This window comes from Lithobates pipiens, unplaced genomic scaffold (assembly GCF_037356315.1).
Source record: "Lithobates pipiens isolate NorthernLeopardFrog02 unplaced genomic scaffold, aLitPip1_a1.2 Scaffold_25, whole genome shotgun sequence".
In the NCBI taxonomy this organism is placed as follows: domain Eukaryota; kingdom Metazoa; phylum Chordata; class Amphibia; order Anura; family Ranidae; genus Lithobates; species Lithobates pipiens.
In genome coordinates, this window is record NW_027507787.1 from 158,622,096 (window position 1) to 158,645,404 (window position 23,309).

General features: G+C 45.4%; 1 protein-coding gene across 1 annotated transcript; it reads right to left on the bottom strand.

Moving 5' to 3' along the window:
• Window positions 1-212: 212 nt before the first annotated feature.
• Window positions 213-16,359, bottom strand: LOC143930598 (uncharacterized). The gene is made up of 3 exons (XM_077455079.1): window positions 16,263-16,359; window positions 5,356-5,452; window positions 213-2,558 (listed from the first exon to the last, which is right to left on the bottom strand). The coding sequence occupies exons 1-3, from the start codon at window positions 16,348-16,350 to the stop codon at window positions 2,276-2,278; spliced, it is 468 nt and encodes a 155-aa protein (XP_077311205.1). The 5' UTR covers window positions 16,351-16,359; the 3' UTR covers window positions 213-2,275.
• Window positions 16,360-23,309: the final 6,950 nt, after the last annotated feature.

The following is a 23,309-nucleotide window of genomic DNA, read 5'->3' on the forward strand; positions in this document are numbered from 1 at the left end:
AGAAGCATTGCACACCTAAGTACCCTTTGGAACACCTTGCATTGAGTGTTTTTAATTGAATCAGAAAAGGGCTGGCGACTTGGATGCTCTTTAATCAAATTCCTTTATTTGGTTACATGAGTATAGGCTACGCTGACGCGTTTTGGCTAAGAGGTCTTCGTCAAATCAATCTTTGAAGGCTTCTTAGCCGAAACGCGTCAGAATAGCCTGTACTCATGTAACCAAATAAAGGACTTTTATTCAAGAGCATCCGAGTCGCCAGCCCTTTTCTGATTCAAGTACTGCATTTTGGGGCCTGAACGTGTCCTGGATAGAGAACCGGTCCACAGTTCATAGATCATATTGGCAGTGGAGCTGGGGCATCATTTTGCTTCTGGAGTGTTTTTAATGGTTCAGTGAGCCAATCACCAAGAACTAGTGCTGTCTCCAGGGGGAGGAGGGAGTAAGTCACAAGTCCCCCTGCCCTGTTCCTGGAAGTAATTAGGTGTTTTTGTCTTTGCTCTTCGCTCACTTGGGAAGGGTGACAATTGCCTCAATCCATTTTTTTTTTTTTTTTTTTTTTATGTTGCAGTCTAGTATAATTACATTTTTGCTTCCCTGGTTCTTCCACTCTCTCCCATCACCCAAACACATCGCTCTTCAGAGACCAACACAAATATGAATGAGCCCTTAGTGGTTGCATCACCAGGTTAAAACGGATGTTAAAAAGCCTACAAAATAAAAACCATTGCAGCCACCACATCTAAGGATTGGTAAGCTGCAATATATTATTTTGGGTTTAATACCACTTCTAAGATCTCCCCTCTTCATCAGGGTTCAGAGAATGTACACTCACTGGCCACTCTATTAGGTACACCTTGCTGGTACCGGTTTGACCCCCTGCCTAAATTCTTTGTGGCATAGATTCAACAAGGTGCTGGAAACATTCCTCAGAGATTTTGGTCCATATTGACATGATAGCATCACACAGTTGCTGCAGATTTGTTGGCTGCACAACTATGATGTGAATCTCCCATTCCATCACATCCCAAAGGTGCTCTATTTGATCTGGTGACTGTAGAGGCCATTGGAGTACAGTGACCTCATTGTCCTGTTCAAGAAACCAGTGGTGAGATTATTTGAGCTTTGTGACATGGTGCATTATCCTGGTGGAAGGAGCCATCAGAAGATAGGCACACTGTAGTTATAAAGGGATGGACATGGTCCGCAACAATACTCAGGTAGGTCGTTGCGTTTAAACGATACTCAATTGGTACTAAGGGGACCAAAGCGTGGCAAGAAAATATCCCCCACACCATTAAACCACCAGCCTGAACAGGAAGGACGGATCGATGCTTTCATGATGTTTATGCCAAAATCTGACCCTACCATATGAATGTCGCAGCTGAAATCCAGACTTGTCATACCAGGATTTTTTTTTACAATCTTCTATTGTCCAATTTTTGCTGAGTCTGTGCAAATTGCAGTCTCAGATCCCTGTTCTTAGCTGACAAGAGTGGCACCTGGTGTGGTTTTCTGCTACTGTAGCCCATCTGATTCAATGTGTTGTGTGTTCAGAGATGGTATTTTGTATACCTTGGATGTAATGAGTGGTTATTTGAGGTACTGTTGCATTTTTATCATCTCACACCAGCCTGCCCATTCTCCTCTGACATCAAGAAGGCATTTTCCTCCACACAACTTCCGCTCACTGGATATTTTCCCTTTTTGGACCATTCTCTGTAAACCCGAGACATGGTGTGAAAATCCCAGTAGATCAGCAGTTTTTGAAATACTCAGACCAGCCCATCTGGCACCTACAACCATGCAAAGTCGCTTAAATCCCCTTTCTTTCCCATTCTGATGCTTGGTTTGAATTTTAGCACGTCATCGTCACCACGTCTAGATGCCTAAATGCATTGAGTTGCTGCCATGTGATTGGCTGATTATCAATTTGTGTTACCAAGCCATTGAACAGGTGTACCTAATAAAGTGACCAGTAACTGTATATAGTTAAGAAAGTCAGTGTACAGGATTGAGAAATATGGCATTTCACTGTTTTTCACCCTGTAAATTGTATAATTTCAGTTTGTCCTGGAAATGAAGGGTCTGGTGGCAGGGCCTCCTCAGAGTAAACCGTCCAGCTGGTTGTGTATGAGATTTAGTATTTAGTAAACTCATATGCTAGTTGACTAATGGCGGCAAGCAGGGCTACCCCTCGAAATTGTCAGAATTGCCCCACTAGGTGAGAAGCACTGGCTTGCAGCATTCCACATTGATTTGCGGAATTGCGCCGTCAGACGTAGAACACACAAGGGTTTAGGATGACGCCGCTGGACTTTGCATCTTTGGGGATGACAGGTGGAGCTTTTTCTTCCGGAGGTCTCTCCTGGTCCTCACTAGCCATGGCTAAGTTGCTGTAGATGAAGTAGACCTGCGGGCTGTGCTTCTCTTGTTTCCTCATTAGAATTATGGATTTGTGGCTGTTGATGAGCCGCCTCATGCTGGACATGGTGACGGGGGAGCTACTGGAACTGACTTTGACGCTGGCCTCATACTCCCGGGCTCGTCGGTACTGCCTGCACAGAGCAAAGAGAGGTGATGAGAAATCTGACCCGGTTTTAGGCTTCAAAATAGGTCCCTGGTGCCCAAACTGCGGCCCTTTTTGTGCGGCCCTTAAGTCCTCTGCTAATCTGCGTTTCCCCATTACCCTGTTTAAAATAGTGATTTCTAGCAGTCTCGTGTAATACACTGTCTTATCAAAAGTATTGGGACACCTGCCTTTACACGCACATGAACTTTAATGGCATCCCAGCCTTACTCCATAGGGATCAATATTGAGTTGGCCCACCTTTGCAGCTATAAGAGCTTCAACTCTTCTGGGAAGGCTGTCCACAAGGTTTAGGAGTATCTATGGCTGGAATATGCAATTAGCGGACCTCCAGCTGTTACAAAACTACAAACACCCATCATGCCTCTGGGTGTCATGCTTGTGGCTGTCAGTGTATTGCTATGCCTCATGGGCAGTGGCGTAACTAGAACCTTCAGGGCCCCGATGCAAGAAACCATGAAGGCCCCCCCTGAACCCCAGCCAGGGCCCTTCCCCCCGAGTCCGGCGGTGGAACTCCAGGGCGTGGTCACAGGTATGACCTTTGTGAGCCCTGTAGTTCCACCACTGGTATCAGTAGTTTTTTTTCAATTATTTTTATTTTTTATTTTTAGGTGCCCCATTGGGGGACTGTCCCTAGGCAGGATGGGGTCCCCGTCCCCAGAAGAGATGAGGTCCTTTTCTCTAGGGCAGATGAAGTTACTGCCCCCAGGTGAGAAGGGGTCCCTGTCCCCAGGGGAGGTGGGTGTCCCTGTCCCCATGTGAGAAGGGGTCCCTGTCCCCAGGGGGAGATGGAGGGGGTCCTCTCAGGGGGGGGCAGGACTCTGGCTGGGGAGAACAGACATCGGACTGAGCGGCAATGCATGGAGCAGGAGAGGGGTACTCTGAGGAGCCGGCCGAGGACACAGGTTATGCGGGAATGCACAACTAAAGAGCAGCCAGTTCGATAGTCGAGCATGGAGCTCTGCTAGTCACCCTCCACCTCCAGCCACCCGTGTGCATGGTGCACTGGTACCCCTAGCTGCCTATGCTGCTGCCGGCCATATGTAGAGGGTGCTGCATGGGCCCCCTGCATCACAGGGCCCAGTTGCGTTTGCAACTGCTGCACCCCCTATAGTTACGCCCCTGCTCATGGGATTTGTAGTTCTGCAACAGCTGGAGGTTCGCTAATTGCATATCCCTGATCTATGGGAATGTTTGACCATTCTTCCAGAAGTGCATTTGTGAGGTCATGCATTGATGTTGGATGAGAAGGCCTGGCTCACAGACTCCACTCTAATTCATCCCAAAGGTGTTCTATCGGGTTGAGGTCAGGACTCGCTGTAGGCCAGTCAGGTTCCTCCACCCCCCAACTTCACTTAACTATGTCTTTATGGACCTTGCTTTCTGCACTGGTCCAAATCATTTGGTGGAGGGGGGATTGTGGTGTAGGGATGTTTTTCAGGGGTTGGGCTTGGCCCCTTAATTTCAGTGAAGGGAATTCTTAAGGTGTCCGCATACCAAGACAATTTCCTGCTCCCAGCTTCGTGGGAACGGCCCCTTCCTGTTCCAAAAGCTGTTATATGTGTGTAAAGGCAGGTGTCCCAATATTTTTGGTAAAATAGTCGTTGAGTTACTAAAACTGGAGAGTGCAAAATCTGGTGCAGCACTGCATAGAAACCAATCGGCTTGACTCTATCCTTTTGTGTGTCTGCTGTCTCCCTGACACTGACTTCTCACTGGATTTTATATCCCTTTGGCGCACTTGAAGCGCCCCATATCTAGAAAGTTCACCACCACTGAACTAGATGGAACCCAATCACTAATCCCTCCTCACCAACATGCCAATGATAATTTTAAATAAAACTCTCCCGTATTCAGTACAGATCTAGTTTTAGACCCAATGACGGGCGCTCTTCTTCTCTTTGTAATGCGGGCAGATCATGGCCGGCAGGACGCTGTACTTGGCTTCCTGGAAAAAATCACAGCACCCTCCTGCCATACTCCTCTCAGGAGCCCTCAGCCCTGATGCAAGCAGTGGACTGGCACTTGAGAGGAGATATGTAAAATAAAAATGCCTTGATGGGTGGATGTCAGTCTGGAGAAATGGGTTTTCCTAGGCATGTTCCCGTTTGCATGCCAATCATCTACATGTGATGCCAAAGCTTCGTACACACGATCCGATTGTTGGCAGGGGATTGTGTGATGACAGATTGTTGGTCTAAAATCCGACCAATAGTACGCTCCTTCAGACAATTGTTGTCCCACTTTCAGCCAACAAATGTTGGATGGCAGGCTAGTAAATTTCTGTGTACAATGGTCTGTTGTCAGATTTTCCTATCGTGCGTACACAAGTCCATCACAAAAAATACCAAACACGCATGCTCCGAATCAATGCTCACCAAACAAGATATTAGCAGAAGGTGCCCTAAGGGTGGTGCTCAAGAGCTGAAATTCCACGTAGTACATCACTATGTTCGTGGTTGTTGGCCGACAGTTGTGTGCCGGTAGTATAGCAAAAGTCTGATGCTCTGTTGGCCAACAATTCAATTGTGTGTACGAGGCTTTAGCCTCCATGATTGCAAAAACTCAAATCCAATAAATGAAAGAGAGTGGCTGGGGAAATAAGAACTAGATGATGCTGGATGTCCTCCAGTCAGGAAATATGATACTAAAGGTGATACACAAAACAGCTTACAGCCACAGCACCATGAATGCACGTAATCTCGTACCATACAAAAAACTACTGACAAGGTGGGGATTGTTCAAGAAGAATTAATGTGACTTACCTGCTGTGCTTGTGCCAGGCTCTGGTGCATATGATGGCAGTGATGATTAATATCACAGCGGCAAAGGACATCAATGTGATGGTAAAGACATTGAGCACTGCAATGGAAAAAAAAGGAAAGTCTTTGAATTGATCAATCCAGTACAGGCAGTTGTTGCCAGGGGGGTTCAGCATTGAGAAGGTACCTGGATACAGCATAGACTCTGCATTGCCTTGAAGTTGGCATCCATGCATACCACACTATGCACAGGTAACATAAAAATGCCAACTCTTCACTTAGTCTTACTGTCTTGTTGAAGAGACCCTGTCACTATCTCCAAAGATTGCATATAAAATACAGAAAAATCTGGCATTACACCGTACTTGCAGCATTTTTCTTTCCATAAATACTTAAACAAAAACATCATATGCAGCCTTGCTGTGCCCATCATATGCAGCCAACTGTGACACCCGCCCGCTGTCTGCCTGGAACCCCATTGTGGGGGCGGGTCAGGCAGCGGATGACAGTGGCAAGCTGGGATGGGTAGCGTGGGTCAGGTGGTGGCTCCTGTGTCTCTTCCCGCCTCTTCCTGCTAGGCGGCCAATGGGATTGCTTGTGCCTGCACCCAATCAGGTGACGGGTATTAGACCTCCTGATTGGCGGAAAGGCGGTTCAATGTTCTTTCAATATTCTTTCGCTTTTCCAACACATCTGGGTGGACTGCAAAAGCAATGCATTGTGCTTGTAGTCCACTTTTTTTGAAGCTTATTAGAGCCTATGGCTCTAATCGGGTGCCTCAAAACACCCCCGCCGCTGTAATTCAGGCGCCCGGCATCCGTAAAGGGGCTGGATGCCTGAATAGGGGGTGGCAGCGGCGGCCATGGATAGATTCATGCAATGCATGAATCTATCCATGATACATATAGGGGCGTGGCTGGAGAGAGGGGGGCGGCACCCAAGCGCCCTTATTGGACGCACCGCTGCTGACTATAAGGCAGGGGTCTCCAAACTATGGCCACATCTATAAGATTTTATCTGGCCCCCTAGTTGCTGATCTGTGTATCATAATATGAGGACTGGCACATCCACTGACAGCCAGCCAGGACCCTCCCCCAGCCCCCCCCCCCCCCCCCCCAAATGTTTACTCCTGGATGTAGGAGGGAATATGATACCCACACCTGAGATAAGAGGGAACTCTGACAGGTATTCCTGGATATAAGGCACTTCTGGCTGTAAGGGGGGCTTTGATAGACAATCTTAAATGGAAGAGGGACACTGATGGGCACTCCTGGCTGTAAGGGGCTTACTTCAATGGGCAGTTCTGAACATAAGGGGGCATATAATAGGCACTCCTGGATATAAGGGGATGGCTTTAATGGGCACTCCTGAACTTAAGGGGGAGGGGCACTAATGGGTGCTCCTGGATGTAAGGGGGTAGCTCTGATAGGCAGTCCTGAATGTAAGGGGGGACACTGATGAGCACTCCTGAAAGTAAGGGGGAGTCTTTCTTATAGGCACTCCTGGATGTTAGGGGGGACAATGATGGGCACTCCTGGAAGTAAGGGGGAGCACTTCTGGATATTACATTGTATATCCCTGTATGTTGCAGTTGTTCAGCTGCTTATCTAATAGTTTTTTTTAAGCCATTGATGCCCCCCGCTGAGACCACCGCCTGTGGAAGGGAATTCCAAATCCTTGCTGCTCTTACAGTAAAGAACCCTCTACATACTTTAACCACTTGGGATCCGCGCTATTGCCGAATGACGGCATTAGCGCGGACCTAGATTGCCGGGACTACGTCTATTGACGTCGTCCCGGTTACGAGCGGCCTGCGCGCCCCCTGAGGGGCGCGCGCGGCGCGCTCTGTGATCGGCGAGTCCGTGAGACTCGCCTGATCACCGATCCGTGTAAGGGGTCGATCCCGACCCCTTATCACGTGATCAGCTGTCAGCCAATGACAGCTGATCATGTGATAAAACGGAGCCGGTAATCGGCTAGTATTCCTCCTCGCACTGACAGCGCGAGGAGAAAAAAAAAAAGCCGATCGCCGGCGGCCGTGTTCGGGACATCAGTCACGATCACGGCCAGCAATTCAAGCGGACACCTGCCCCCTGCCAGTGCCCACCTGCCACCCGCAGTGCCATCCTGAAATAAAGTAAGTGCCCCCCTGTCAGTGCCACCCAGCACTGCCCATAGTGCCCACAGTGCCACCCACAGTGCCACCCACAGTGCCACCCAGCAGTGCCACCCACAGTGCCACCCAAAATCTGCCTCAAAGGTGCTGCACCCCAGTGCCGCCCAGCAGTGCCGCCCAGCAGTGCCGCCCATCAGTGCCCAGCAGTGCCACCTATCAGAGCCACCTATCAGTGCCACCTATCAGTGCCCATCAGTCCCATCTATCTGTGGTACCTATCAGTGCCCATCCGTGCCACCCATCCGTGCCACTTATCCGTGCCACCCATCCGTGCCATCTTATCTGTGCCCATCTTTGCCCATCAGTGCCGCCTTATCTGTGCCCATCGGTGCCGCCTTATCTATGCCTATCAGTGCCCACCAGTGCAGCCTATCAGTGCCCACCAATGCAGCCCATCAGTGCCCACCAATGCAGCCCATCAGTGCCCACCAATGCAGCCTATCAGTGCCGCCTAATCAGCGCACTTCAATGAAGGAGAAAAATGACCCGTTTGCAAAATTTTATAACAAACTATTAAAACATGATTTTTTTTTTTGCATCTTTTTTTGTTTGTTTAGCAAAAAATAAAACTCCGAGCTGTAACTAAATACCACCAAAAGAAAGCTCTATTTGTGGGAAAAAAATGATAAAAATTTCATTTGGGTACAGTGTTGTATGCCCGCGTAATTGTCACTCAAAGTGCATCAGCGCTGAAAGCTGAAAATTGGTCTGGGACTGAGGGGGGTTTAAGTGCCCAGTAAGCAAGTGGTTAAGGTTAAACCTCTTTTCTTCTAATATTAATGAGTGGCCACGTTTCTTGTTGAACTCCCTTCAGTGAAAAAGTTTTATCCCTATTGTCGGGTCACCAGTACGATATTTGTGAATTAAAATCATATCCCCTCTCAAATGTCTCTTCTCCAGAGAGAATAAGTTCAGTGCTTGCAACCTTTCCTCATAACTAATATCCTCCAGACCCTTTATTAGCTGTGTTGCCTTCTTTGTACTCGCTCCATTTCCAGCACATCCTTCCTGAGGACTGCTGCCCAGAACTGGACAGCATACTCCAGGTGCAGCCAGACCAGAGTCTTGTAGAGCGGGAGAATTATCGTTTTATCTCTGGAATTAATCCCTTTTTTAATGCATGCCAATATTCTGTTTGCTTTGTTAGCACCAGCTTGGCATTGCATGCCATTGCTCAGCCTATCATCTACTAGGACCCCCAGGTCCTTTTCCATCCTAGATTCCCCCAGAGGTTGTCCCCCAGTGTATAGATTGCATTCATATTTTTGCACCCAAATGCATTCTTTTACAATTTTCTACATTAAACCTCATTTTCCATGTAGTTGCCCACCCCATTAATTTGTTCAGATCTTCTTGCAAGGTTTCCACCTCCTGCGGAGAAGTTATTGTCCTGCTTAGCTTAGTATCGTCCGCAAATACAGAGATTAAACTGTTTACCCCATCCTCCAGGGCATTTATGAACAAATTAAATAGGATTATTCCCAGCACAGAACCCTGGGGGACCCCACTACCCACCCCTGACCATTCCGGGTATTCCCCATTTATCACCACCCTCTGAACTCGCCCTTGTAGCCAGTTTTCATATATAAGATATAAGGAGGTGGCCCTGATGGGCACCCCATTGATAGGAGGGGGGATGTTGATGGGCACTCCTGGAAATAAGGGGGTGGTCCTGATGGGTACTCCTGGATGTAAGGGGGGGGGGGCTGGTGGTGGACACTCCTGGAAGTAAGAGGGTGGCTCTGATAGGCTATCCTGAATGTAAGATGGGACTGTGATGGGCATTTCTGGGACGAATGGGAACTCTGATAGGCACTCCTGGAAGTAAAGGGGGGTGTGGGGGGGGGGGTGCGGTGGGCCCAGGCAGCCTTACAGGTGATCTGGGGGCAGTTACAAACACAGTTCTCCCTGTGTGACTTTCAATAAAGCAACTGACAGCCGCTTCTCTTCCTCTCCCTCTTACGGCTCCCAACTGCTTTATTGAAAGCTATACAGGGAGATTGGTGCTTGTAATGCTTGTAACTGCCCCCATTGCCACAACGATCAACCCGGACTGTCCCCCTGTGACCTCTTTTAGCTCATACTCCTGTCCCCCCTCATCCCAGATCTGTCAGGATGGAAAGCGGAAGGAAGGAGCCAGTAAATCTGTTATTTAACAGCAACTTCCTTTTCTGAATGCACAGTCCGTGAACTCTGCCTGTCCATTCATTACTGAGCATTGTAAACTGCGTTTACTCTGCTTCAGTTTATGAATAAACGGGAGCCTCTGTCTCCTGTCCATTCATTTTCAGTGAAGCTGAGGCTGCTGAGAAAGGGACTGGGGAAGCTGTGTCCTTAGTCCCTTTCACTGTCTCAAAAGTCAGGGCTGATTAAAAAGAGAATTATAATATTTAAAGGTTAAATTGTAAAAATTACCCCTTCAGATCCGCGCTATAGCCGAATGACGGCTACAGCACAGACCTACTTTGCCAGGAGGCCGTCAATAGACTTCCTGCCCTTTGCATGCGCCCTGCACTGTGATCACCGAGTCAATGAGAGGGCAAAAAGTTTCCTTCTTATTTATACCCTTCAGGTCTGGTATGCATTTGTAAGACAGACCCCATACAAAAAACAAAAGTGTTTGGATTCCTTGGGGGGTTTAAAAAAAATTTGACTAAACATTTTCTTTCAATTTCTTCTGTTTTTAAACACAATCTTGTACACATACCTCATTGTATTCAAGTGGTTATACCGGGGCCATGGCGGCAGCTGTCAGCCATAACACCGGTATTAACTGGGGGGGGGGGTGTTATCTGTTCCCGCAGCTCTCTAGTGCCTTTTTCTTGTTTTCCAGGCCTACCTGTCCCACCGCGGAGTGCAGGATACGATCCTGCGGTTGATGTGGATGGCTATAGAGTTCATCAAAGACCAGAACGTCCCCAATCATCTCCATGGTCTAGGACAGGGTTTCTCAACTCCGGTCCTCAAGGCGCCCCAACAGGTCATGTTTTCAGGCTTTCCTTTATTTTGCACAGGCGATTTGATCAGTTTCACTACCTTAGTAATTACCACAGCTGTTTCATCTGAGGGAAATCCTGAAAACATGACCTGTTGGGGCGCCTTAAGGGCTGGAGTTGAGAAACACTAGTCTAGGACAGTGGTCTCCAAACTGTTGCCCAAGGGCCGGATGCAGCCCTTTGCTTGACTTTATCTGGCCTTTGTGGCACTATTCCTTCCACTGATACTAGACACTATTCTGCCAACTGACATCAACAATGGGGCACTATTCTTCCACCTTATACCAAGTGTGGTGTAAGTTTGGAGACCCCTGGTCTAGGAGACCAGAAGCAATGAGCATTTTTATCACTTTTGATTAGGTTAGGGAGATCAATGTTTTTCTATTTTTTTCTTTATCTGATGCTTTCATGGGTAGAGCAGAGACCCCATATGTCTCCAAAAAAAGGGCCTGTCATGCTTTATTGTTATCTTGTTATCATAATTGACATGTCTTAGGGCAGCAATAAAAGTTAAAAAAAAAAAACATATTAACCACTTGCTTACAGGGCACTTAAACACCCTTCCTGCCCAGACCAATTTTCAGCTTTCGGTGCTCTCACACTTTGAATGACAATTACTCAGTCATGCAACACTGTACTCAAATGAATTTTTTGTCCTTTTTTTCCCACAAATAGAGCTTTCTTTTGGTGGTATTTGATCACCTCTGGGGTTTTTATTTTTTGCGCTATAAATGAAAAAAGACCGAAAATTTGGAAAAAAAACGCATATTTCTTTGTTTCTGTGACAAAATTATGCAAATTATACATTTTTCATCATAAATTTTGGCCACAATTTATACTGCTACACATCTTTGGTAAAAATAACCCAAATTAGTGGATATTATTTGGTCTTTGTGAAAGTTAGAGTCTCTACAAGCTGTGGTGCAAATCGCACAAAATTGATCACACCTGATGTACTGGTGGCCTATCTCACTTCTTGTGACCCAAACAAGCAAGGAAAGTACAAATACCCCCCAAATGACCCCTTTTTGGAAAATAGACATTCCAAGGTATTTAGTAAGAGGCATGGTGAGCTTTTTGATGTTGTCATTTTTTTCCCACCATTCTTTGCAAAATTAAGATTTTTTATTTTTTTTATTTTTTTCCCACAAAATTGTCATTGTAATAGGTTATTTTTCTCACATGGCATGTGTATACCACAAATGACACCCCCCAAAAAATTCTGCTACTCCTCCTGAGTATTACAATACCACATGTGTGGGACTTTTTCACAGCCTGGCCACGTAGAGAGGCCCAACATGCAGGGAGCGCCAGCAGGTGTTCTAGGAGCATAAATTACACATCTAACTTGTTGACTACCTATTACACTTTTGAAGGCCCTGGAGCACCAGGACAATGACATGTGACACTGATGACAGATGGCACTGATACGTGGCAATGATGACACTTATACGTGGCACTGATGACACATGGCACTAATACGTGGCACCGATGACAGATGGCACTAATACGTGGCACCGATGACGCGTGACACTGATGACTGATGGCACTGATAAGTGGCATTGATGACCCGTGACACTGACAACAGATGGCACGTGGCACTGATGACAAATGGCACTGGTACGTGGCACTGATGACAGATGGCACTAATATGTGACACTGATGACAGATGGCACTATGTGGCACTGATGACACGTGGCACTGATGACAGATGGCACTGGGGACAAATGGCACTGACAACAGGTGGCACTGGGGACAGATGGCACTAACAGGTGGCACTGGGGACAGATGGCACTAACAGGTGGCACTGGGGACAATTAGCACTAACAGGTGGCACTGGGGGCAGGTGGCACTGGGGCGGATGGCACTTTTTTTAACTTTTTTTTTTTCACTTACGGCCACTGCAGCCGTTCATCTCTCCCCTCTCACACGCTGTCTGTGTGAGGAGGGAGAGCGGCACTGAGAGATGATCTCATATGTTTACATATGAGATCATCTCACATTGGACACGCCGATCGCGTTGTAAACGGCCGCTGTGATTGGCAGTTTACAGCGATCTGTGTTTGCCTGTCTCCGGGGGAGACAGCGGAAGTAAACACGAGGATGTCCAGGGAAGGCCTCCCGGACGAAAGCGCCTGCTCTATTTAACCACTTCCCACCCGGCCAATGCACATATACGGCCGGGTGGGAGCCGCCTACTCCTGATATGACGTTCAGGAACGTCATTCAGGAGTAGCGGGATCGCGCGCGCGCGCGCCCGCGCAGCGGCGCGATCCCGATGCGCCCGTGTCACCCAGACACGGCGCATCTCAGATCGGCAGGAGGGCTCTGTGATTGGCCCTCCTGATCACATGACGGCCGTGTCCAATCACGGCCGTCATGTGATGTAAACAAACAGCCGGTTGCTAGGCAATCGGCTCCTCCTCTCCTCACACAGAAGTCATCGCTGAGGAGAGGAGAGCAGATCGCTGCAGCCGGCTGCTGATCAGTGAGTATGAGCTGCTTTTTACAGCTTTTTACTCACTGATCACCAGTCTAGTGTACACAGTAAACACACCACACAGTAAACACATCACACAGTATAAACACAATGTCCCCACACATGTCCCCAAAACATACATGTCCCCAAATAATAAAAACACATGTCCCTAATAATAAAAACATGTCCCCCACATATGTCCCACTAAAATCACATGTCCCAATGATTATCTGCACACATATGTACGTGATCACCTGCACACATATGTACATGATCATTTGCGTACATATGTCCGTGATCACACAAACCAATTATTATACACTTAACCGATTTTTTTTTACCAAAAACATGTAGCAGAATACATTTTGGCTTAAATTTATGACAAAATTTGATTTTATTGGATTTTTATTGAAGTAGAAAAAAGAAAATATTGTTTTTTTTTTCCAAATTTCCGCTTTTTTGCGCTTATATCGCAAAAAATAAAAAACGGAGTCGTGAATAAATACCACCAAAATAAAGCTCTATTTGTGCGAACAAAATGATAAAAATTTCATTTGGGTACAGTGTAGCATGACCGCGCAATTGTCACTGAAAGCGCTAGAGCGCTGAAAGCTGAAAATTGGGCTGGGAAGGAAGGGGGCGAAAGTGCCCTGTATTGAAGTGGTTAAAGTGCCCCCATGCTCGTGCTCATAGGCGAACGTAAACATAGGTTGCACACACGTATGTAGATGTGTTCGCACCACACATGATACAGTGGTGTGAAAAAGTGTTTGCCCCCTTCCTCATTTCCTGTTCCTTTGCATGTTTGTCACACTTAAGTGTTTCGGAACATCAAACCAATTTAAACAATAGTCAAGGACAACACAAGTAAACACAAAATGCAATTTGTAAATGAAGGTGTTTATTATTAAAGGTGAAAAAAAATCCAAACCATCATGGCCCTGTGTGAAAAAGTGATTGCCCCCTAAACCTAATAACTGGTTGGGCCACCCTTAGCAGCAACAACTGCAACCAAGCGTTTGCGATAACGTGCAATGAGGCTTTTACAGCGTCCTGGAGGAATTTTGGCCCACTCATCTTTGCAAAATTGTCCTAATTCAGTTACATTAGAGGGTTTTCGAGCATGAACGGCCTTTTTAAGGTCATACCACAACATCTCAATAGGATTCAGGTCAGGACTTTGGCTAGGCCACTCCAAAGTCTTCATTTTGTTTTTCTTCAGCCATTCGGTGGTGGACTTGCTGGTGTGTTTAGGATCATTGTCCTGCTGCAGAACCCAAGTTCGTTTCAGCTTGAGTATACGAACAGATGGTCGGACATTCTCCTTCAGGATCTCTTGGTAGACGGCAGAATTCATAGTTCCTTTTATCACGGCAAGTCTTCCAGGTCCTGAAGCAGCAAAACAGCCCCAGACCATCACACTACCACCACCATATTTTACTGTTGGTATAATGTTCTTTTTATGAAATGCAGTGTTCCTTCTACGTCAGATATACTTGGACACACACCTTCCAAAGAGTTCCACTTTTGTCTCATCGGTCCACAGAATGTTGTCCCAAAAGTCTTGGGGATCATCAAGATGTGTTGTGGAGAAATTGAGACGAGCTTTGATGTTCTTTTTGCTCAGCAGTGGTTTTCTCCTTGGAACTCTGCCATGCAGGCCATTTTTGCCCAGTCTTTTCCTGATGGTGGAGGCATGAACGCTGACCTTAACTGAGGCAAGTGAGGCCTGCAGTTCCTTGGACGTTGTTGTGGGGTCTTTTGTGACCTCTTGGATGAGTCGTCACTGCGCTCTTGGGGTAATTTTGGGCGGCCGGCCACTCCTGGGAAGGTTCACCACTGTTCCATGTCTTCGCCATTTGTGGATAATGGCTCTCACTGTGGTTCGCTGGATTCCCAAAGCTTTGGAAATGGCTTTATAACCCTTTCCAGACTGATAGATCTCAATTACTTTCTTTCTCAATTGTTCCTGAATTTCTTTGGGTCTCGGCATGATGTGTAGCTTTTAAGGATCTTCTGGTGGACCTTACTGTGTCAAGCAGCTCCTATTTAAGTGATGCCTTGATTGTGAACAGGTGTGGCAATAATCAGGCCTGGGTGTGGCTAGAGAAATTGAACTCAGGTGTGGACAACCACAGTTATAGTATGTTTTAACAAGGGGGGCAATCACTTTTTCACACAGGGCCATGATGGTTTGGATTTTTTTTCACCTTTAATAATAAACACCTTCATTTACAAATTGCATTTTGTGTTTACTTGTGTTGTCCTTGACTATTGTTTAAATTGGTTTGATGTTCCGAAACACTTAAGTGTGACAAACATGCAAAGGAACAGGAAATGAGGAAGGGGGCAAACACTTTTTCACACCACTGTATGTATGGTATCACTGCAAACCTTATAGTGAGAGCAATAATTCTAGTAGACCCCCTTTGTAACTCTAAACTGGTAATCTGTTAAAATTCGTTTGTCATCATTCCACAAGGGTGCACAATTTTAAAGCGTGACATGTTAAGTATTTATTTACTCGGCATAACATCATCCTTTATATTTTACCAAAAATTGGGGTGTATATATATATATATATATATATATATATATATTTATTTTTTTGCAATAAAATTCATTAAAGTGTATTTAAAAAAAAATTAAAAATTGCATTTATTTACTTATAGGGTTCTCTGTTAAAAAAATATATGTTTGGGGTTGGAAGTAAATTTCTAGAAAAAAATTACAGTTTTTTTACTTGCAAACACAAGGTGTCAGAAAGGGCCTGGTCTTCAAGTGATTAAACTTTCTCAAACTCTCTTTCCAATTTCTGAAAATATTGTGGAGGTCATATAGGCCTATGATTGTTTAGCACCACCCCTGTGACATGATGACAGGCATGATAAGATGCCAAATGAACACCAAGCTGAGCTTTATTTAAATTGCTGAAAATGCCATTCCTTCTCTAAATGAGAACTATCTGGCTATCTCTGTAGTCACTGATCTGGAACAAGCATGCAGCAAATCTGAATTAATTCACAATCTCCGTATGGGCCCCGTTTAAACCGTGCGGATGCTGAAATCCCCCCTGTGCAGTCCCCAGGCTGTAGAGTTGGCGGCCGCGCTCCCGGGAATAGCTGCATAATTAATTTGAGGCGCTCAATAAAATACAAAACACTGAAGGGATCCGCTTTTGTCTACAACTTGGCAAAAGTTTTAAAGCAAAGTTTTTACTTCTTCGTGTATTTTTCTTCTCGTTAATTTTTTTTCTTACCGAGTGTCCCGCTGTTTGTCTCGGGGTCTCCTCCGTCTGTCCTATTACCAGCCAGTACATGCAGACCGGCTGAGCTGTTAGCATCCATACCGGGGACTCTCTCCATTTAAAACTATACGCAGCCAAGTCACATGACTTGATCTGGTCAAATACGGTCTCTATGGCAGCAGCTTTGTTTTAAAGTTCAGTGTCGCTTTTTTTTTTTTTCCCCTTTCCTCTTTTTCTTCCCATTATAGCAGAACTCGAGACAGATATAAAAGATACAATTTAATGCAACTCTGTAATCAATAAGGCCCCGAAAACGCGTGTCGCTCTTGCAGTGACATTATTTCTTAACGACATCCACGGCTAATCAATGAAGTTTGGAGGAGAATCAGTTTAACCTTAACCACTTAAGCTCTGGAAGGTTATACCCCCTTCCTGACCAGGCCATTTTTTGCTATTTATTACTGTGCTACTTTAACTTGTAATTGCATCGTCATGTCACACTGTACCCAACCAAAATTTACATGATTTTTTTGCACAGAAACCTTTGGTGGTATTTGGTTACCACTGTTTTTTTTTTATTATTAGTATATAAAAAGGAAAAAAGACAGAAAACTTTGGAAAAAAAACCCAATATTTTCTACATTCTGCTATAAATCATTAAAAAAAAAAAATGTAATTTCATCATATATTTTGGCCAAACTGTATTCTGCTACATGTCTTTGATAAAAAATAAATAAATCATAAGTATTTATTGGCCTATAATATGCACTTTTTCCCCTCAAAATCAGAGGAAAATTGTGGGTGCGCGTTATATGCCAATCCTCCGCTGATTGTGAGTGGAGGAGCGAGCGCCGCCAATATAAACACATAGCTGAGTGTACTTTGCTAGGCTTGCCTCCTCTCAACTCCGCTCACAATCCCACCCAGTCCCGCCCTTTGATGGACACACAGGGACTGGGCGAGACTGTGAGCAGAGCCGAGAGGAGCTGAGCCTAGCAGAGTACACTCGGCTATGTGTATTTCGGCGGTGCTCGGCTCCGCTCACAGTCACGCCCAGTAACGCTATTGGACCTGTGTTATGTCCATCATAGGGTGGGACTGGGCGCGACTGCGAGAGGAGCTGACATACACAGGACCGGCTCTGTGTATCTCGTCGGCGCCATATTTAAACATGAAGTGACACTGACAAGGCATCAATGCCACTGGACAAGGCTGCATTGATGGGCATTTAAATGTAAGTTTTTTCCTTAAGTTTTTCTCTTTAAAATTCCCTCCTAAACTTGGGTGCGTGTTATACACCAATAAATTCGGTACATATTGGTTGGTTTGCGTGAAAATTATAGTGCCTAAAAACTATGGTATACAGTGCCTTGCGAAAGTATTCGGCCCCCTTGAACTTTTCAACCTTTTTCCACATTTCAGGCTTCAAACATAAAGATATAAAATTTTAATTTTTTGTGAAGAATCACCAACAAGTGGGACACAATTGTGAAGTGGAACGAAATCTATTGGATAATTTAAACTTTTTTAGCAAATAAAAAACAGAAAAGTGGTGCGTGCAAAATTATTCGGCCCCTTTACTTTCAGTGCAGCAAACTCACTCCAGAAGTTCAGCGAGGATCTCTGAATGATCCAATGTTGTCCTAAATGACTGATGGTGATAAATAGAATCCACCTGTGTGTAATCAAGTCTCTGTATAAATGCACCTGCTCTGTGATAGTCTCAGGGTTCTGTTGAAAGCGCAGAGAGCATCATGAAGACCAAGGAACACACCAGGCAGGTCCGTAATACTGTTGTGGAGAAGTTTAAAGCCGGATTTGGATACAAAAAGATTTCCCAAGCTTTAAACATCCCAAGGAGCACTGTGCAAGCAATCATTTTGAAATGGAAGGAATATCAGACCACTGCAAATCTACCAAGACCTGGGCGTCCCTCTAAACTTTCAGCTCAGACAAGGAGAAGACTGATCAGAGATGCAGCCAAGAGGCCCATGATCACTCTGGATGAACTGCAGAGAACTACAGCTGAGGTGGGAGAGTCTGTCCATAGGACAACAATCAGTCGTACACTGCACAAATCTGGTCTTTATGGAAAAGTGGCAAGAAGAAAGCCATTTCTCAAAGATATCCATAAAAAGTCTCGTCTAAAGTTTGCCACAAGCCACCTGGGAGACACACCAAACATGTGGAAGAAGGTGCTCTGGTCAGATGAAACCAAAATCGAACTTTTTGCCCACAATGCAAAACTATATGTTTGGCGTAAAAGCAACACAGCTCATCACCCTCAACACACCATCCCCACTGTCAAACATGGTGGTGGCAGCATCATGGTTTGGGCCTGCTTTTCTTCAGCAGGGACAGGGAAGATGGTTAAAATTGAGGGGAAGATGGATGCAGTCAAATACAGGACCATTCTGGATGAAAACCTGTTGGAGTCTGCAAAAGACCTGAAACTGGGACGGAGATTTATCTTCCAACAAGACAATGATCCCAAACATACAGCAAAATCTACAAAGGAATGGTTCACAAATAAACGTATCCAGGTGTTAGAATGGCCAAGTCAAAGTCCAGACCTGAATCCAATCGAGAATCTGTGGAAATAGCTGAAAACTGCTGTTCACAAACGCTCTCCATCCAACCTCACTGAGCTCAAGCTATTTTACAAGGAAAAATGGGCAAGAATTCCAGTCTCTCGATGTGCAAAACTGATAGAGACATACCCCAAGCAACTTGCAGCTGTAATCGCAGCAAAAGGTGGCTCTACAAAGTATTAACGCAAGGGGGTCAATTTTGCACGCCCCACTTTTCATTTTTTTATTAGTTAAAAAAAGTTTCAAAAATCCAATAGATTTCGTTCCACTTCACAATTGTGTCCCACTTGGTGATTCTTCACAAAAAATAAAAATGTTATATCTTTATGTTTGAAGCCTGAAATGTGGCAAAAGTTTGAAAAGTTCAAGGGGGCCGAATACTTTCGCAAGGCACTGTATATACTGGATTTATTTATTCATGTTATACTAGTAATTGCGGTGATCAGCGACTTATAATGGGACTATAATAGTGCGACGGAAAATCTGACACTGACGCGGGGGTGTCACCAGTGACATTTTTATAGTGATCAGTGCTATTACTATACACTGTCTCTGTACTAATTACACTGGGAAGTGGTTAACATCTAGAGAGATCAAGGGGTTCAATGTGTGCCTAACAATGAGTAATGTGTGTTCTATGTGCTGCTTTTTATAAAAAAAGCAAAAAACAAAACAAAACTCTTTGTTTCTGATCCCCACATTGCAGGGATCAGAAAAGGAGAGATCATTCCCTCTGTACAGAGCCCTGTGTTTATCAACATAGGGCTTTGGGCTGTGACTGAACACAGCTGATCGGTAGGTCCCAGCCATAAATCATTGGCTGTGGTCTGCTGAAAGACTCCCGTTGTGTACAATCACAGCAGGTGTCAATGGGGCACGTCCCTTCCACAACTGGTGGTGTCACTGGGAAGTGTTGATATTTAAAAAAAAAAAAAACTCTTAGATGGGCATCTTAACAAATGCAATATACAGAGATAATGGAAATGCTTTTGATATAAATACACACACTTAGGTTCAACTGGATGGACTGCTGTCTTTATTGAACCTTACCAGCTATGTAACGCAAGGCACCATAATATTAACATAACATTAAGGCACCATAACATCATTACAAAAAACATTGCCAAAAAAAGGCGCAGGAACTACTTAGGTGTGTTTGCTGTGTGTAGGACATCCCATTCAAGTGAACAGGCTGCCTTTTTTGTTGCTTGACAAACACGCAAGCAAAAAAAACAAAAAAGCTCATAAGCATGTTGTGCAGGAGTGAATGGGGGGCACAGTACATCATCAAATGTATTTTTGAAATGCAGCCACATGAGGTCGGTGGTGAGCAGAGCCGGGCAGCAACAAAAGGGGCAGGTTTTCTTGCTTCTCTCTCTCACCGCCCTCTATGCAATGAGTCACACCAAGTAGATAAGCAGCAGCGCGAGAGGCGGGACTGAGGAGACGGGGGGGTGGGGGGGGGGGGACTGCAATTTTCTTCTCTTTCACCTCCTGAAATGCAATGAGTCACACAAGGTGAGCGGAGACAGGCAGGTACAGAGAATCCCCCTACTTCTCTGTCACCGCCCACTTTGCAAGTTTGGTGGTGGCCGGAGCTTTTTTTTTGTAGAGGAAGCGCCACCTATATACTTTCTTGCCTGAGCTTCGGGGCCCATTAGGGGGGCTGGTTGTAAAACCCTGAAAGAGTGAGTTTCCCAATGATACAAGCAAAGAATATGGTGACATATGGCCTTCAGATGAGTACCAGGTAAGAAGGGAAAGAAAATCAATTATAGAAGGGGGTTGTTCTGTACTCCTTGTGTGTATTTTTCTTGTGTTGTATCGAACTGCATTGTTATTTTTCTGTAGTATGCTGACATCTAGTGGTGGTATAGAGACACTAAAATGTTTACTTATGGGACTTGGTATCTTCCTCAGTCCTCTTCTTCTGTTTAGTGCTAGTTCGTTCAGTCCTAGCTCGTGCAGTGCTCAGTCCCCCAATGGCCACCGATTTGCCACAGGTTTCTTTCCCTAGTGTAACGGCAGCCAGGCACAGAGCAGCAGTCACTCTTTTTGGCTCAGCAAACAGTCTAGGGGGTTGCTTCTTTTTGTATTTATTGCTAAATGAACTTGGATAGGGCATAGGGAGCTGTAGGATACTCCATTTGCACTGAACAGTAATGAGAGGACACCCTGTTGATAATCCCTAGGACAGTCGCGGAAAATGGACAGCATTGAGACACCATTAGAAATATCTTAGACCAGGCAAGCACTAGCAACAGTCACCAGGATCCTGCACTCAGGCCTGAACTCACAATGTCCCTGGATACTTGGATGCCTCCTTCCAATATCAGTCAAAATTTTCCCCAGGGAACTCTCCAGATCAGATCCCCTGTGACATTCCGTGATTAGTTCTAGAGATTTTCAGCAAAAATGCTCCCCAGCTTTAGCATAGTTGGGACCTCAATGAGCACAGGTAGAATTTCAGCTGGGCTGCTTACAAGGGCAGTAACTTCAGGCTGGGAACTTCTCCTCCTGGACAAAAACCCAGTAACTTCAGACCCCACTCCCCAGCCAGCTTCCAGGCACCCTCCCTCAGGGGTTTACTGAGACAGTATAAATATTCAGGTTGCTGATTTACCTTTCCAGCCCATTACATTGTAGAATCCTCAAGGCGGCAGAGCCTAGAATAGCCCAAAGCAATTGCAAGCTGCTCCACTGATTACAGAGGAGCCAAAAAAAATAAAAATTACCTAACCATCCTAACAACCTGTCTGGGAGGATGCTACACTAGACCCTCCCTATTTCTTCCATGTTCCCATAGTCAGTGTTAGCATACCTCCCACCTTTTTGAGATGGGAACAAGGGACACCTATTAGAAAAAGTATGTAGGCTTAGGACATCCTCTGCCATGCCCCCTAAAGGAGAATAATACAAAACAGAGTTAAACCCACAAGTGCTTTTTTTTTTAACTACTACTCCTTTATACTGGCTTTTGAAATGTACAGATGCAACAATTTAGAATATGGTTGAAAGGTTTAGCACTGGGAAAAACTTTTTGAAAGGTAATAAGTGCATTTTATATACAACTATATAGGTCAGACAAAAATGAGGAACCAATAAGAAGGAAAGAGGGTCAGAGGGGCTTTGTTCCAAATCAGGGACAGTCCCTCAAAATCAGCGACAGTTGGGAGCTATTATCACGTACCTGGGGAAGACTGGAATGTTGTGGAAGCCTCTCACCTCCTGTACAACACTCCTGAAGATGGAGACAGAGTGTGAAAGGGCAAGGAGTGGCATGAGTGCCATAGCAGCTAGCTGGTGATGTCCACTCTGTAGTTGGGTAGAGCTGGTAGTCCTCGGAACAGGATGAAGGAGCAGCTTGGCACCAGAGTGCGGGATGGAAGCAGGGCCAGGAGACAAGCAGCAGTCAGTGGCAACAGGGCAGTGAGGCACCGAATCAGCAGGCAAAGCCAGAAGATAAGCCAAGGTCATTAACAGCCAGGCAATGCGGTACAGAGTCAGCAGGCAGATCAGATGCAATAAACAAGCCAAGGTCAGAGTAGCAGAGTAGTAGTAGGTATTGGAAGCGAATTTAAAAGGCAAGCCGGGTCATACACAAGTAAGCAGGTAAAGCAGATCAGGTCTTGGGAACACAGGACGTTGCTGAGGACCATTCAGCAACTGCTCATAGTAATAGACTAGTTTAAATGGGCCACTGGGTGGCAGGTGCTAATTGGTATGCGCACTTGCTTGTGCATGAATGCACAATAAACATGAACCGACACTGCATAAGTAACATTGGTCTTTTGCTCATTAATATTAGCATGTGTGCAATGTGCACAAACATGAGCATGAATCCGCACTGGTTGTTTGATGCTAGAAATCCAGTTTACCTTACAGCTATGGTGTTAGTACTTCGCAGAGACAGGTTTTAGCAAAGTCATTGCCAAAAGACTGGAAAAACATCCTCCGTACTGCAATTAGCTGAAGTAAAATTGTGTTGAATTCAACTTCTGTGTTTTATTGAGTTAAGCTGCCTGCAGATGGCGCCAAGTCAGTAGGTCAGCAGAATTTGAAACAGAACAGCGGTCAAGTTCCAAAGTCTGGATGTTACAGGAGTGTTCGCGTCAATGCAGTAGATTAAAAAAAAACTTCAAGGGGCATTAAAGGGGACTGGTCTCGTTCTGTCCATGCAGCAATCACAGGTGTCTGGTCCCCTGCACAGGAAATTCTGCAGTTGAAGCTTCTAAAAGTTTACTTTAGCAGAAAATGTCAAACCAAACAAGAAGAAAATACACTATATTACCAAAAGTACTGGGACACCTGCCTTTACACGCACATGAACTTTAATGGCATCCCAGTCTTAGTCCGTATGGTTCAATATTGTGTTGGCCCACCCTTTGTAGCTATAACAGCTTCAGCTCTTCTGGGAAGGCTGTCCACAAGGTTTAGGAGTGTGTTTATGGGAATGTTTGACCATGCT